Source organism: Cervus canadensis, chromosome 1 (genome assembly GCF_019320065.1).
Source record: "Cervus canadensis isolate Bull #8, Minnesota chromosome 1, ASM1932006v1, whole genome shotgun sequence".
Classification (NCBI taxonomy): Eukaryota; Metazoa; Chordata; class Mammalia; order Artiodactyla; family Cervidae; genus Cervus; species Cervus canadensis.
Window position 1 is genome coordinate 32,446,255 of NC_057386.1, and position 17,751 is coordinate 32,464,005.

General features: G+C 39.5%; 1 protein-coding gene across 1 annotated transcript in view; it reads left to right on the top strand.

Moving 5' to 3' along the window:
• MYH10 (myosin heavy chain 10) overlaps positions 1–17,751 on the top strand; it is a 121,247-nt gene that overhangs the window by 48,232 nt on the left and 55,264 nt on the right. Inside the window, 2 exon segments of the mRNA XM_043474452.1 lie at positions 3,220–3,312; positions 16,728–16,791. Coding sequence (XP_043330387.1) covers positions 3,220–3,312; positions 16,728–16,791 — 157 coding nt within the window.

Here is a 17,751-nt window from a genome sequence, read left to right on the forward strand (position 1 = left end):
CTGGAGCTTGTTTCTCAACATGTGATTAGTTGCTGCCACCAGCTTCCGTGATAGCTCAGTTGGTAAAGAAGCTGCCTGTAATGCTGGAGACCCCAGTTCGATTCCTGGGTTGGGAAGATCCCCTGGAGAAGGGATAGGCTACCCACTGCAGTATTCTTGGGCTTCCGTTGTGGCTCAGCTGGTAAAGAATCCGCTTGTAATGTGGGAGACCTGGGTTTGATTTCTGGGTTGGGAAGATCCCCTGGAGAAGGGAAAGGCTACCCCCTCCAGTATTCTGGCCTGGAGAATTCCATGGACTGTATAGTCCATTGGGTCGCAGAGTCAGGCACAACTAAGTGACTTTCACTTTCATCAGCTTCCAGCCCTACTCTGTGGTCAGTGGGAAAGCCACAGCTTTGCCTGTTAGGCCTATGAGGGCAGCAGGAGGCCAGCCCGAGTCCCCTTGCCGGCTGAACTGGAATTTTGAAAGATGTGTGTGTGTGGTTTTTTTGTGTTTTTTTTTTTTATTTTTTCACCAATTTCAAACTCATTCTGTATCTATCATAGAGCAAGTATATGTAATACATTATGTAATAAACACAGGGGTGTAGTTTTCATCATGATTGGCATTAATGATTTAAGTACTTAGAACTTTAAAAATAATTTCAGTAGTTAATACTAATTTCTTTTCCCCATGTTCCACAGTGACATTTCTTGTTACCACATAGAACAGAAATAGAGGAACATTGCCCATGCAGTTCCAGTGGAAAGGTTAACACTTTAGTCACTGCTCCTGGACATTTATAAATGGCTTCATAATTTGGTTGGGAGCTGTAAGCACTTTCTACCTAAGTGTGGAATTATTCAGTGCAGCAGTGATCAAATTTAGTGGTAATTTCTTACCTAAAGATCATTTTTGTGTGTTGTATAGTACTAGCTTTGGTCAAGCTTTATATGATTCATTCCTGAGTCTTTGAGATCTATAATTGGTCTCAATCATGTCAGAAATCCATTGGAAGAGAAGTACCACCACATCCCTGTTAATGGAGTGGCCCCCATAGCTGAGACCCACATCTCCACACCTACCACAGTGACTATGAGGACCCTTAATCCAAATCTTCCTGCCACCTCTGGCTCACCACCATCCCCTCCCCAGATACTGATAGAGTGTATTTGGACCTGTCATTATCCGTCCATTCAGCAGACATTCACAGAACATTATTTTAGCTTGATGTTGACTTGACGCAGAGGATGCAGCTGGTGCCTTTATGCTAAATGAAAGAATGGGATCGAGACCAGTGGATCACATGCACACAGTGTGTGCAGACACAAACACACACACACAACATATACACGCCAGGGAGAAAAAAAAACCAATTATCTTGACCCAAACAACTCTTGTGAAGCCATGTCTAGGGAATATTAAAATGAGGTATACAATACTTGTTTTGTCTTCAAGTTAAGAGAACGTTTTAAAGATAAGTTATTATTGGAAGTGTTTTTATTATGATTTGGTAGGATAGTGTGTAGTTTTAAGGAATCTCTGTTCTGATTCCTTGAGCCAACTGTGGCCGTGTCAGATAAGTGCAGTGCCCCACCTATCTGTCAGTCAGTATTTTTTCTGACAGTTTCCACACCCTTATCACACAGGCTGAGTGAGGTTAAGGAATCTCATAGCCCAAGGCATTATTGCAGAGACAGTGCACCAAGGACTTGGCAAGATGTTGGCCACAGACTCAGTGATGGCTGTGACCTCTGACCTCTAGGGAAAAGGCTCTCTGTTGTGTCACAGCACAATGGCTGCTGTCCTTAATGATGACCTTCAGCCTTGTTAACGTTGGTTCAGGATCCCATGTTTGAGAAGCTTTGACAGCATATAGCGTTTAGAAAGATTTACATCAGAAATAGTCTGGTTCCCTTGAAGTCCATAAACAGGAAGATTCCCTGTACAGGGAGCATGTTATCTAAAGTTGAGAACGTGAGTTGATGCTGCGTCATGACATTCACATGGCAGGACTAGTTCCTGACTGGTTTCTGTTGAACACAACTGTAGACTGTGGTGAAGACCTGGGAAAACCCGGCAGTCCAGATAAATGCTCTGAAGTGCATGCACATTGTGTCACGGGTCTCAGGCACATTCCCCACCCTCTCCCCAAGGGAACGGCACCTCCTAACGTCTAACCACGCTGGCTGAGACTGCCTTACGGTATATACTTGTTCCTGGATTTGGATTTGATGATAGTGTCATGCGTCACGTGGCAATTGGCCATTCATTTAAAAATCCTACCTGCGGTTCCTTATACTCTTTCTTTTTTTTTTTTTTTTGCTTAGAGAAGCACATTAGTGTTTTTTATTTCTTTCTTTAGGTCTAGAATAATGATGGGTATTTTAAAATACACAGGTAAGATTTGTGTTTGGAAAAGGATTTTAAGTCTTAGAGTATAATTCTGAAATTACATTCCCCGGGCATAGGGTCATTTTGTAGTGCTTTTCATGACCAGAAATGGCTTCATGCTTTCTCATGCAGCTTTCTGTTGTATTTCATGATTAAAGCACATATTAATATACTTACATCTTTTGTTTGTAAACTGTTTTATAGCTTAATTTGCATGTAAGTAAGGACACTGAATAAAGCATACACTACACCAAATATGATATACTTAGCTTTTTAAATTTGAGCAAGAATTCAGTAGCATCATCATCTTTGTCATCTCTGAATTTGGAGATGAGGGTGTTGCCCTGTCTATGTCATTAAGATATCATGTTAAATCTTTAGGAAAATGGCAAGTCTTATTACCAGTACAGTGGAAATTATTAGAATTCACTGCCTTAAATCTTTGGAACAAGGCAAAGTAGAAATAAGCAGAAGCATAAGTATTAATATATTCTTAATTGAAGTACCATGCTAAATTTCATTTTATGAAAAGCAGTTTGCTTAATTTTAAAAATTCTCCACTTAATTTGTGTGGCCTGTCCTTATATTTAGCATCTCTGTTCAATGTGACATCATCTTCTCCTTGTGGTCACGTGATAGAGGCTGATTTTTTTTTTCCCCCTTTAGCAGAGCCCATAAGACCGAGAATAAGAAGCCAACAACAAAATTTGTTAGATGGCAAATGAGAAAACTGAGGAAAAGAGGCAGTGTTTTGTTTGCTTCTTTTTTTCTTTGAAGAATGGAGTAGAGAGATTAACATACATTTGCTTTTATTTATGTGTGTCTTTATGTGTGATGTCTTTTAGGGGGAACTTGAACGGCAGCTTTTGCAAGCAAATCCAATCCTGGAATCATTTGGAAATGCAAAGACTGTGAAAAATGATAACTCATCTCGTTTTGTAAGTCTAAAAGTGCCAGAAACCTTTCAGTCCTCAGACTTATTAAGCAAATAAAGTATCTTCCTCCCTAACAGATGTAGTATGGAACAGTGAATAGAAATACAGTGCAAGTCACATGTAATTAAAATTTTCCTAGTAGTCACATTTTGAAAAGCAAAAAAAAAAAAAAGAGGAAAAAACAAATGGGAAAGTAATTTAAATTGTATGTTTATTGTATTTAAACATATAGTTATGTATGCTGTGGTTGTGTTGTTACAACCTCTCTGAACCTATTTCTGCACTTTGGTTGGGGATGATATAAATAATTCTGGGCTTGTCATGGAGATTAAATGAGGTTCATGTCAAGTACTTAACAAAGCACTGGGCACAATTAACACTGAACAAAGCGAAGTTGGAATTTGATGTGGTAAATTGTCGTCTTTGTACCTTGCTGTTTCTATGGTATATGGATCTCAGAATAATTTATCGCTACTGTTACTTCTCTCTATTTATTTTTAATGTTTTAGTTTTATTGGGATACAGTGATTTATGGTGTTGTGTGTTTCAGGTGTAGAGCAGAGTGATTCAGTTATACAGGCCCATGTATTCATTCATTTTTTAGGTTCTTTTCTCATATAGATTATCACGGAATATTGGGATGGTACTTCTCTAAAATTTTCTTCTCAGCCATCCTACTCTCTGAATTCAGTGAAAACTTTACTTTCCCCCTCAGCTCACACAGCTCGTCTGGGGACATTTTCCTGAATGACAGCAAGATCAGTGTCACAGGACATGGCCTTCCCTTTTCCAGCTTCTCGGAGTCAACACTTTGATAGCAAATCGTTCAACTTCTGCTATTTCTGCTCCAATAGCTGGAGTTGTTTCTATGTTTTTCCTCCCTCCTCTGATATTAGATGTCTTGGTTAAAGTTGAGAAAGCCAGAATCAAAGCAACTTTAATTCTAACGATTCCTCTCTAGGCGGTTTTTGGAAATCAGGATAACTGTGACTTTTTTTTTTTTTTTTTTTACTGTGGGGGTGTAAAGTTGTGGTCCGTACAATAGTCTGATGATGTGGTTTCTGGGAGAAGAAGCCACCAGACCATAGTTCAGTTCATTTCAGTCACTCAGTCGTGCCCAACTCTTTGTGACCCCATGGACTGCAGCACGCCAGGCCTCCCTGTCTATCACCAACTCCTGGAGCTTGCTCAGACTCAAGTCCATCGAGTCAGTGATGCCATCCAACCATCTCATCCTCTATCATCCCCTTCTCCTGCCTTCAGTCTTTCCTGGCATCAGGGTCTTTCCAGTGAGTCAGTTCTTCGCATCAGGTGACCAAAGTATTAGAGCTTCAGCATCAGTCCTTCCAATGAATATTCAGGGCTGATTTCCTTTAGGATGGACTGGTTGGATCTCCTTGCAGTCCAAGGGACTCTCAAGAATCTTCTCCAACACCACAGTTCAGAAGCATCAATTTTTAGGTGCTCAGCCTTCTTTATGGTCCCAACTCTCACATCCATACATGACTCCTGAAAAAACCATAGCTTTGACTAGACAGACCTTTGCTGGCAAGGTAATGTCTCTGCTTTTTAATATGCTGTCTAGGTTGTTCATAGCTTTTCTCCCAAGGAGCAAGCATCTTTTAATTTCATGGCTGCAGTCACCATCTACAGTGATTTTGGAGCCCAAAAAAATAAAACCTGTCACTGATTCTGTTGCTTCCCCATCTATTTGCCATGAAGTGACAGGACCGGGATGCCTTGATCTTAGTTTTTTGAATGTTGAGTTTTAAGCCAGCTTTTTCACTGTCCTCTTTAACTTTCATCAAGAGGCTCTTTAGTTCCTCTTTGCTTTCTACTGTAAGGGTGGTGTCATCTGCATATCTGAGGTTATTAATATTTCTCCCAGCAGTCTTGATTCCAGCTTGTGCTTCATCCAGCCTGGCATTTCATGTGATATACTCTGCATAGAAGTTAAATAAGCAGGGTGACAATATACAGCCTTGACGTACTCCTTTCCCAATTTGGAGCCAGTCTGTTGTTCCGTGTCCAGTTCTGTTTCTTCTTGACCTGCATACAGATTTCTCAGGAGGCAGGTAAGGTGGTCTGGTATTCCCATCTCTTTAAGAATTCTTCCCAGTTTGTTGTGATCCACACAGTCAAAGGCTTTGGTGTAATCAATAAAGCAGAAGTAGATACTTTTCTGTAACTCTCTTGCTCTTTCTGTGATCCAGTGGATGTTGGCAATTTGATCTCTGGTTCCTCTGCCTTTTCTAAAAATAGCTTGAACATCTGGAAGTTCTCAGTTCACGTGCTGTTGAAGCCCAGCTTGGAGAATTTTGAGCATTACTTTGCTAGTGTGTAAGATGAGTGCAGTTGTGCAGTAGTTTGAACATTCTTTGGCATTGCCTTTCTTTGGGATTGGAATGAAAACTGACCTTTTCCAGTCCTGTGGACACTGCTGAGTTTCCCAAATTTGCTGGTATATTGAGTGCAGCACTTTCACAGCATCTTTTAGGACTTGAAGTAGCTCAGCTAGAATTCTATCACTTCCACTAGCTTTGTTCATGGTGATGCTTCGTAAGGCCCACTTGACTTCACACTCTAGGATGTCTGACTCTAGGTGAGTGACCAGACCATAGGGGACCCAGTATACAAAGGTAGCCGATAATCCTCTGTATGCTTATGCCCAGGCTGCTGAAACAGAGCACTGCAGACTGGGTGGCTTAAACAATAGATGAAACAATGTATTTTTTCACAGTGGAGGATAGAAGTCTGAGATCAATGTGTGGCCAGGGTTGGTTTCTTCCCAGGTCTGTCTCCTTGGCTTGTGGACAGCCATCTCCTGGGAGTTCATGTGGTCTTCCTCTGTATGTCTGTTCTGTTCTTCTAAGACCCCAGTCACGTTGGATTCAGCCCACCATTATGACCTCATTTTAACTTAATTACATCTGTGCAGACCCTTTCTTTAAATACAGTCTTGCTCTGAGCTAGTAGACATCAGGATTTCAGCATATGAATTTGGGGGTGTGGGGGACAACTCCACCCTAACACCCGATACCCTTAAAGGTAGTTGAAGTGTAAGAGGCTTTCCAGGTTATGTGAAAAGTAGTAGGGATGTATTTGCTTGGAATACTGTTTATCCCTAGTAAGACAAAATCTGAAGATCTGCTTAGTCCAGGTTCATTTAGTAATTATTTTGGCTTTTTCTCCACAAAGTGGGATAACAAATACGCCTGCGTCAGTAAGAAGCACGGCTGTGACTTTCAGATTTGAGGACGCTGAGCTGCGTTTAGAGTTTCTGCCATTCCATGGATCATCAGCGTTGAGTCTGAGCCACAATTAAATCTTAAATTCTTTTTGCTGAAAGCCCTGTGTTTAGTGGCTGTGCTGTGGGGTGGGAGATAGCTACCAGCTTTGGTATGAGTGTTGTAAAGATTTTCAAGGACTTCGTTGTGGAAAATGTTTTGTTTTACCACATAAATCAAGGTACCAGTCTCTCCTGATTTCTAAACACCCCCTTCTCCCAAACCACACTCCAAATCCAAGAGAAACAGTTTTGTGCTCATTTGTCTCACTTTTGCCTAGAAAAGGTAAATTGCTACTAACTAGTCCTGCCCTTTGGTCTAGAATGTGGTGATCCCATTATTAAAAGGTAAGGACTCAGCTGATGGGGATCTTGTGTTTGGAACAGAGAGACAGGTAACTCTGTATTAGAGTCTACTGCTTTGTGACCAGATACCGTAAGTCCTAGTGATGTAGAGCATTTTTTGTCTCAATGTTGCTGGGTGCTGGTTCTGGCTCAGGGTCTGCCAGGAGGTCGTCATTACCATGTGACTGGCTAGCGCTAAGCATCTGAAGGCTGCTGAGGCTGGAGGAGCTTAGCTTCCCAGCTTGTTACTCGGGTAGCTTTTGGCAAGAGGCCTCAGTTCCACGGACTTCCCTGGTGGCTCAGCAGTAAAAAAAAAAAAAAAAAAAATCCGCCTGCCAGTGCTAGAGACACAGGTTCAATCCCAGGGTTGGGAAGATCCCCTAGAGAAGGTAATAGTAACCCACTCCAGTATTCTTACCTAGGAAATCCCATGGATGGAGGAGCCTGGTGGGCAACAGTCCATGGGGTCTCAAAAGAGTCAGACACAACTTAGTGTCTAAAATAACAAATCTGTAATTTGCATTACTGTAGCTCAGTGGTTCTCAATTTGGAATCCCCTAGGGTTCCTACACTTGGTATCTCGTGGGTGGAGGCCAGGCATATTGCTGAGCGTTCTGCAATGTACAGGAGGTCCCACAACAGAGTTATCCCCAAACATCAGTTATATGGAGGTTGAGAAACTCTGCTCTGATGTGCTCCTTTAAATGGTAGTCTAAATTAGGTAATCACCTTTTGAAATTCATTTGTAAAGCAGTAACTGTACATGGTCCCCTTAATGCTTGTTATTGGCACAGCTTGTCCAAAGGTTGATAAAGATTATTCTGGTGGGAACTTGTTTTACATTCTACTGGTGGGAAGAATTTCTTACATTGTTTCCAGGAAAATTGATTCTAGCAAGAATCACCCATCAATGTAAATTCTCAACAAACCCTGATTCAGCTGAAGTTCTACTTTTCAAAGTGCTTGTGCTACTGAATAATCATCACTAAGTATGCTCCATCTAACATAGCAAAAGCTAATCCTTTTAAAAAAGATTTTTGATTAAGGCAGTGTTGTTAGACATAGCTAATCATTCAACCAAGAAACAAAGATGCCTTTAAATTGTTGGCTTTGAGTTTTAATTTTTAGAAAGTCAACTTTGTGTTGATATGTTTAGTATTTTTTTAAAGAAAGAGTTTCATAACCAGCTGCTATTATCATAAGGTGTTAACTGCACAATATCATAAGAAGGTTGATTTTAGCAATATTTGTTCCATTGATCAACTCTCATTTCACATTCAGTTAAAACATTTTAGCAGTCTTCAGTGGGTATTGCCAACCCTGGTTCTCAGGTCGTTAGAGAGTAGCCAGTGTAGACTCATTTTCAAATTTTACATGATTGGATTTTTTTGTGGTGCATTTCAGTTAATTGTTAATTAAGCACCTATTCTTTGCTGGTCGGAGAAGGCAATGGCAACCGACTCCGGTTCTGTTGCCTGGAGAATCCCAGGGACGGCAGGGCCTGGTGGGCTGCTGTCTGTGGGGTCGCACAGAGTCGGACACGACTGACTTGACTTAGCAGCAGCAGCTTTGCTGGTCACTGTGCTGCTTGTTATCTCCATTTGGATGTCTAATAGATTTCTCAAATGAGCATATTCCAAATGGAACTTTTTTCTTTTTCTTTCAAAGTATCTTTTTGTAAGTCTTATGTGAATAAATGATACAATCAAGTCACCCAGTTGCTTAAGCGTAAAACAAAATAGAATCAACAAAACCTAGAAAACCAAAATACCTAGGAGTCATCCTTGATTGAGCATTTTTGTCATGGTTTATGTCCAGGCCAGGAGTGAATTTTGTGGGTCCACTTCCAGAACATATTTCCAGTCTGTCCAAGTTTCTTCATCTTTGTCCCCTATACTCCTCATTTTTCTCAGAACCTAAATCAGATCTGAGGAGGTTTCCCTGTGTTCTCTCTCCAAGCCTTCTGCTGTTTTCCTTAATAGCACTTCCCACAGTCTGTGGTTTGCCTGTGCTCACCTGTGGTTTCTTTCCTGCTAGGATGTAAGATCCCTGATGGTAGGGGCCCTCCCATCTTGCTTTCCAGATCCTTAGTTGCTGGCTCTGTGCCTCCCACGTACATAGTAGGTGTGTAGACGTCTTTGTGGAATCCATTCATTTACAGTATGGTTGCCTACTAAGTGCTAGACACTCTTTTAGACCCTTGGACTAATCAGTGGACAGAGCTCACCTTCATTTGGGTTTTAACTTTTTGATCATTTGCCATCACATACATTTGAGCTCAGGTAGCATGTTGCACATGCCAGGCTCTCTGGGAATATGCATGCCCTAATTTTTTTGCTTTTTTTTTATAGTTGATTTGCAACGTTGTGTTAGTTTCAGATATACAGCAAAAATGATTCAGTTATACATATATATATATTTTTAGATTCTTTTCTGTTATAGGTTATTACAAGATATTAACCTATATCATTCCCAGTGCTATACATAGTAAATCCTAGTGACTCGTCTGTTTCATATGTGGTGGTATATATCTGTTAATCCCACACTCTTAATTCATCCCTGTCCTCCCTTTCCGTTTGGTCGCCATAAGTTTGTTTTTTATGTCTGTGAGTCTGGTTCTGTTTTGTAAATAAATTTATTTGCATTATTTTTTAGATTCCACATGTAAGCAGTATCATATATGTGTCTTTCTTTGTCTAACTTCACTCTGTATGATAATCTCTAGCTCCATCCATCTTGTTGCAGATGGCAATTTCATTCTTTCTTATGAATGAGTTCTATTGTGTATGTGTATATGTGTGTGTGTGTATCATACCACATTTTTATCCATTGTTGATAAACATGTTGATGGACATTTAGGTTGCTTCCATGTCTTGGCTAGTATAAATAGTGTTGCTATGAACATTGGGGTGCATATATCTTTTTGAATTAGAGTTTTCATCTTTTCCGGATAAATGCCCAGGAACAGGATTGCTGGATCATATGGTAACTGCTTTTCTCTTTTTAAGGAACCTCTATACTGTTTTCCATCGTGCCTATGCCCCAGATTTAGAAGTGTGGGGGTCTGGCCAGGAGGGAGGCTCTGGCACCATGGTTAGGCCAGGCCTGGGGTTGGGGTTGGGGTTGGACATCAACATGAAAGAGCAGTGTGATGTTAAAAGATAAATTGTATGCCCAGTGGAATTCCATGTAGTCATATTTAAAGCTACGTGCTTGCAGTGAAAATATTTGAAACTATAAATTCCATAAATTTTAGAATCCATTTGTTTTCATTTCTTTGATCTGATATAGACGAGTAATTTCCTGAAGAATATCTTTTTTTTTTTTTCAAAGACTAGCATATGGTTTGTGTTAGGGGAGATTCTTTAGGAGAGCATTACCCTTATGAAAATAATTGTTCACAGTTAGTCCAGCTCTCTGTTTACGGAGAAGTCAGATGGATTCCAGATGGAGAGGTTTATGTAAAATGAATCTCTTGTAATGAAACTTTGAAACAGTGATTTCAATTTCAAAATGATTGTATCGGCAGATACATCTTCCCTCAGAAAGTTTTAGTGGGGATCACTTTCCATACTTCCTCAAATCTTTTCCCTTTTTGTTCTTTTCTCTTTTTTTCCTTCCCTTGCAAAGATTTAAGCCAGTTTGGCAATTCCCAAGTTATGTACCTCGAGGTATTAATAGCTAATTAGCTTCTAATCATTGGAGCCAGATACAGGCTCCAGGTGACCTCCCTACTGCTTGGCTACCAAGTTACAACGAAAGTGAGTCAGAGTTCTGTACCCTCACCTGTATTAACCAGCAGGCACCAAAATCAGTTTTGTAGGTAAATTGAACACAGTCGTTGCTCTGTCTTTAGTACTCTCACCCAGACTTTCCATAAAGACTTACTGAGGCCAACATGACAGCATCCGAGACAGGATGTGGTCTACACGGGGCATCCCTCATCCTCCAAGTGAGCTGCTGCCCTCCCAGCCCTTGGGGCTTGCTGCAGCCCTGACACCGGCCCACACCGGAGTGGCTGGCGGACGTCTGTGTGTTTCCAGTCAGACCAGGGCTCTTAATGTCACTCATTTTCCCCCAGGAATTTCAAACATCCATTATACTAAGTAACAAGGCCACTTAATTCATAAGAAAACTCATTTTTACTAAGTAACAAAGCTTCTGGTGTAGTTCGGAGATTAAAACAGCTGGAGCATTTAAAATAGCCATCTGGCCTCGGGATTGCGTCCTGGCTAATTACTTCCCGAATGGGTTTTCCCTTTTAGGGCAAATAGCTAGCTCCAGACTGGAGATTCTTCCTGGAGCAAACTCACTCACACACAGAGCACACTGTCTAGGCTACTGTGTTTTCTAGTAAAGTACAGATCTTACAACAACTTTAAATGCAAATTAGAAAGAGGGAAAAAAGTATTTTCAGAGCATGAAGACTCATTGTCCCTGTAGTAAGGTGCTAACAATGTAGGTTTAATTACTATGGATATGTCGTAACCACCCACTAGAAAAAGTTCTAGAAAGTCGATTCAGAAGGGATAAAATTCTTTAAGATATTCTTAATAGTATCAAAATATCCAAGTTGTCCTATTGCCTCTTTTGAGTGAAATTCTTAACAGTTTCAGTTTTACATAAGAGAGGATGCTAGCTGTCTTTGCTGTTCAGACTCTTGCAGGTAACACACTGTCTTAGTTGTCCTTGGATCGGAGCACAATGTGCATGGCGTCAAAATGCATCCTCCCAGTTAGGTTGCCCTCTGAGATTCAAGATTCGAAAACTTCCCCCAGACCCGCCAGTGAGAGGGTTTCCTGGTGTTTGGAAACTGTCTCTATTACGGCTCCCTTCCCGGGACAGGTCCGTCCCTAGCTCTTTTGTTTCTCTTTTTATCTTTTATATTGTTTCCTACCTCCTTTCGAAGACAATGGGCTGCTTTTTTTTTTTTTTTCTGGGCATCTGATGTCCTCTGCTAGCGATCAGAAGTTGTTTTATGCAGTGTGCTCAGCGTTCAAATGTTCTTTTGATGAATTTGTAGGGGAGAAAGTGGTCTCCCTGTCCTATTCCTCCACCATCTTAGCTCCTCCTCCAAAATGCATCCTCTATCATTCATACATAACGTAAAATACTTGTCCTGTTTTTGCTTTTTCCTTTGTTTTTGTCTTTGTTGACGAAATCCTGGTTGAATATTCTGAGTACCCCAATCTGACCTGTGTGGGAATCAGATACAGAGCAGACATCTTTCACAGTGACTCAATGGACATGGGTTTGAGCATACTCTGGGAGAAGGTGATGGACAGGGGAGGCTGGCATGCTGCAGTCCATGGGGTCACAAAGAGTCCTGACTTAGGACATGACTTAGCGACTGAACAACAACAAAATCTTCCACAAGTTTCTTCATATCATGTTTAAAAGATTCGAGGACCCAACCCACTTAAATAGTAAAACTCAACTTGTTTTCCACTTTGGTCTAGATTTGTATGTTAACAAAGATGTTAATTCTGAAAGGGAACTGATTCCAGTATGTGAGGAGGTACTGGTTTCCTTTGGGGTCAGGGGAGGGCTGGAGGGACACCCCTGTCCACTCTGTTCCCTCTCCACGTGTAGGCCTCCTCACTCTCCCTGCTTTCTTCATGATTTTTTGCCTGGCCCTTTTCATTCAGCCAGAAGATACTTCTCTGGCACTAACTGTAATGGTTAGAGCAACTATAGGGGCTGGTTATGAAAAGGAATGTGGACCGATGGCTAGGGAGCTGATATGCAAGTTAGATGTTGTGTGTTGGTGACTTTGCTTGTTTATCCAAGTAAGTTATCACATGTCTAAAATAATCTTTGAGACATTTCTTTTTAGGTTACCTATTCAGAAGCCCAGTTTAGGGTGGTTTTTTTTTTTTCCTTCCAATTTCTCCTTTTTTATGTAACTTCCTTTTTTTGGTTTATATTCGCCCATGAAGTAAACAAAAAATAAGCTCACCAAATATAAAATGGATTATGTTCAGTGTACGATTTTAAAGTTATTAGAGTTCAACATTGCCAGTATGGTAACTTTGTCCTTTTGCCCAAATAAATAATTTTTTAATGAATTTTGAACTTCTGATGTCGAGTGGTAAAAGGGAATAGAAAATAATATAAGAAGTTGAAAGGTTAAACAGCATGTAGATTAATATAAAGAAATTAGGTTATTGAAAGCTGAAAGTTTCTATTACTATACAACAAAGTTTTAAGTGAAATACTCAGCAAGAATTAGGTGGTATGATATTATTTTGATTAACTTTTCTACAGTGTTAAAAGTTTGGAAAAGTATCTAAGCAGCAGGTTGGCAGTGTATTCTTTGCAGTTTTGAAGTAATAACATTATCTTGACTACTCTCTTTTAAAATAGCTATTTTTTTTAGCTCAGTGAAGTATTGTATAAATGATACAGCTATTTAAAAGTTGTAAAGAATTATAATCCTCATTTTAACCATCAGGACCTGTTTCTTTTTTGAACAGTTCTAACTCTCTGTAAGAACTGTCAGTTTTTAAACTTTATTCTTTCTTAAGGATCTTCTACATAACAAAGATGGAATTGACTTATTTTAAAAAACAGAGTAAAACTCATTTCTCTCATAATTACCATATGATTCCTTTGGACCATGAGATAAATCTAAGAAAAATTAAGGGTTTTAGTAATCTCATCACTGTTATGCCCGATGTCCGAATCCCCGAGTGGGAAGAGAGAAGGCCTCCAAGACAATGCAACTCGCAGAAAGGGAAGTTTATTACTGACTCGAGCCAGGACTCTGCCGCAACCAACGCAGTGGTGTGGGTCAGAGAGCCCCGAGCCCAAGCTGTTACACAAATTTATAGGGTGAGAAGCGGATTGGTTACACGTTTGCAAAGCAATTTCATTGGTCAAAACTTTCGCGCGCGCGCGGGACTTTCCTGGGGGTTTCCGCCCCTTTCCTAATTTCCTAATTGGCAAACAGCGGTCAGTATTAAGTAAGCTAATTGGTCCTAATTGGCAAACAGTGGTCAGTGTTAAGCGAAAGCTAATTGGTTGTATCCAGGTGGCCTGATAATCTTACCAAGTAGGAAGGCCTACTCTCGCCTCACAATCACTATGATATATTAGTAATCTTTTATGTATTTTGTAACATTTTGATATTTCATCATCCTGGGAATTGATTCATCATTACTCATCAGTTATCCCCAACAATGTTAAAACAAGACCAGAATAATAAAGAGTAATGGAATTGCCTAGTAGGATGCTATCACAGTGACTACTGTATCGTCCTTTAGTTTGCTTCTTATGTTGCCCGAAGAATTGCACTATCTTTCAAGAAAGTATGAAAGAGTGCTGCAGAGAGCATTTTTTAGTCTACTTTTAGCTTTCAGTGAACATAGTTGAAAAATCAAAAATTTTCACCAAAATGGCCAAGAGAAAAGAGTGACAGAGGAACACATTTCACAAATACTAGATGAATGAGAAGATGAATGCAGAGAGAGAGGCAGCATTGTAGACTCTTAGCGATGATGGTGATCTTGGTTCAATAAGTCGCAGAGTGAGTCTCCAAATGGTGTAGCCTTAAATTTTCTCAGACTCAAGAACGATGTATTTCTAAAGACCAAAAGGAAATGTGTCTTTGGCATCCAGTCAGTCTTTCCAGAGGAAGAATTTCCTCACTCATAATGTTGTAATAAGAATCTGGACCACTGTGTTCTGAATGACCGAGTGACAGTGCTCTTTGATCTTTTGTGATGTTTGTGGATCCGTTTATAAAAGGACAAATGCTGAAGGCAAAATTGTATATGAAAGTGATTAAAAGGAAGTTGATGGTGGCAATGAAGAGATTCATTGGATTGACCATTCTAATTGGTGCTTGTGAATCTAAAATTGAAAAGGTTTTACAGTTACAGATCGAAAAAGATCTTCCCCTCTATGGGAATCCTTTCTCTGTTCCCTTAGCGCTGCCTCAGTCCCCCGGACGTGCTTGGGCCACGTTGTTCTTCTACAGGTGCTCAAAAAGCACGGCCTTGCTTCTCCTGGGGTTGGGGGGCATTGTGTCGGCATCTCTCAGTGCTTTAACCATTTTATTTGTATTAAGTGTTATTTGTGTAAACTGTTATTTGTATTAACTGTTATTATTAAGTCCACTTACATAATATCACTAGTCCATTTGAAAATGAGGAAAAGTTTTTTCTCCTGTTTAAAAAAAAAATCCAAACAAAACTTTCTCTCCCTTCATGAAATAAAACTAACCAAATAAGCAAGCAAATTGTCATTTTTATTTTGTGACTCTAAAGTAATTAGCAAATTCTCTATGAAAGTAATTGCTAAATGCTCACCAGCAGCCTCTTAAAGATGGATCTGCGTGGTAGTCGATAGAATTTAAATTGTTACCTCCTTAAGTTCTGTGACACAAAGATCCACTTTTAAGCTTGAGGGTGTTGCTGATATTGGTGTCACCATCCTCTTTTTCAGTTTCATGTTCTGTTAATGTATTCTGTTGTCCACATATACTCAGTTACAAATGTTAGACCCTTGTCTAGAGTTGTTTCAGTTTAACCCGTGTTTTGATAATTTATAAACGTAGTGAGTGACTTTATACATAACTGTTTGAGAGGTGCTAAAAGGCTGTCTTTCACAAAATGCTTTTACTTCATCCAGGAATCATGTTTTTTACCTCCCTCTCAAACACTTTGGGATTTAGTGGCATCCAAAGCAGACCCTTAGTGAAAAGTGCCTCTGTTACTGTGACGGCATGATTCTTTAGCTGTATCAGACTGGCCATGCATTTCCTGTGCAGAGCAAGGCTTTCAGTTCCTGGACTGCACACTGCTCCGTTGATCTGTATCTCTGTCCATACACCAGTACCACGCCTTCTTAATTATACTATAGTTGTCTTAATTATCCTATAGCATCTTAAAATCAAGTAGTGCGAGTCCTAGAGCTCTCAAAATCATTGTGATTTCCTTAGGTCTTCTTCAGTTCCCTTAAATTTTAGAGTCCGCTTGTCCACGTCCATCGAGAAAGCCGTCCCATCCCTTGCCTTTTCCTGTGATGAATAGTTGTAGTATGTTTACGAATATCAGTCCTTAGCATTCCTGGGATTCTCGATCATTGTTGTGTTCCTTGGTTTTACAAAGTCTATTTAATTTGGCCTTTTATATCTATATTTGCAAGTAAGATATTTGCTTTTATTTTACTTTCTGATATGTTTTTAATGATATGTTTACCAACTTGTGTATTCAGTGTTATGATAACTTTATAAAATGGGATTGTGAAAGAATCACTATTTTCTGGTTCCCTGAAAGTTATGTGTGTAGTAAGACAATTCAATATTCCCTAAGGAATTTGCTAAACTATTTAAGACCAATCCATCATTTTTAAAGGGGTAATTATATTTTATTATTTTCTGTGTTTATGGTCTGTTCAACTTTTGTTTTTCTTTGAATGAATTTCTGTTTTCTTAGGAAATCATCTTTATTTTTCACTTTTCTCAAATCTAGCATTAGAGGACTGGATACAGTGTTCTTTTAAAGCTATTAAAATCTTTCAGATTATTTAGAAGAGCTTTTAAAAAATTTTAAATGGTTAGCATTTCATTTTTATTATGTCCAGTAAAGTAACCTACCCCAGCCCTATGTTTATTGAGGCTTTTTCTTTTCCTTTTATTTGGGATAATATATTTAAGATTCCATTTTTATAATCAACTTGTAGATACATGACAGAGTAACTTTGGCGTATTTATTAAAGTGTTCAGATCTCCTGTGTCCTTAATTTATTTTCAGCTTTTAATTTTTTTGTAATTTATTTTCAGGGCAAGTTTATTAGGATCAACTTCGATGTAACTGGCTATATCGTTGGGGCCAACATTGAAACATGTATCCTTTTTCATAATTGCATTATTCAAAATAGAGAATGATTTAATCTTCCTGTGGCCTTGTGGCCATCCTCTGTGATGCCTCTTCCATTTGCCAGATGATAAAACTTAAGCCCAGAGAAATTGTGACTTGTTTAGATACCTTTGACTACTGAATATGAACTCCAAAGTGATATTTTGTTGTTGTTTGTTTTTGGCACGGGGTCATGATCTGGTCACATGGCTGGGGAAGTGGAGGGTCCCACTGAGGTGAGAACACCTGTACATCTGTACAGGCATCTGTACAGGCAAGTGGATCCAGGAAGTGTTTGTGTGCTCTTAGCACATTTAGGTGAATGCCTTATGTTAAAACATCTTCAGTTACTGCTGTATTAGCCCATTTTTTCCCCATCTACTTTTGATATTAGTAGAGTGACCATGTCCCATTAAAACAAACCTTATAATCTACAGAGTTGAAGCAGTTGATGTTAAGCAGAATAAAGTCAGAGGGGAAAAAAAAAGTCAAACACATAGACTGGTCCTAAGAAATGTCACAAGCATAGAATAGCCTTAAGGAATGATGGATCTATAGAGAGAATTAATTTGATTAAAAAGAATAAATTAGAAATGATTCTGAATGATAATGTCCCAATTAGAAAATAAACAGGTGACAGTTCTCTATACTTGTTAATACTCTTTGTGATAGATATTGTTTCTGTCCCTCGGGTCAGGGATGGGTCAGATTTTTCCTGTTAATTCAGAACTATATTTTATGTCTCTAAATATGCTCAGAGCCAGAAAACAAAACAAACATTTGAACATGACAGGCAAATGGATCCAGAGCAGGGGTCCCCAGCCTCCGAGATCTAACGCCTGATGGTCTGAGGTGGAACTAATGTAATAATAATAGAAATAAAGTGCACAATAAATGTAATGCGCTTGAATCATCCCCAAACCATCCCCACTCTGGTCCGTGGAAAAA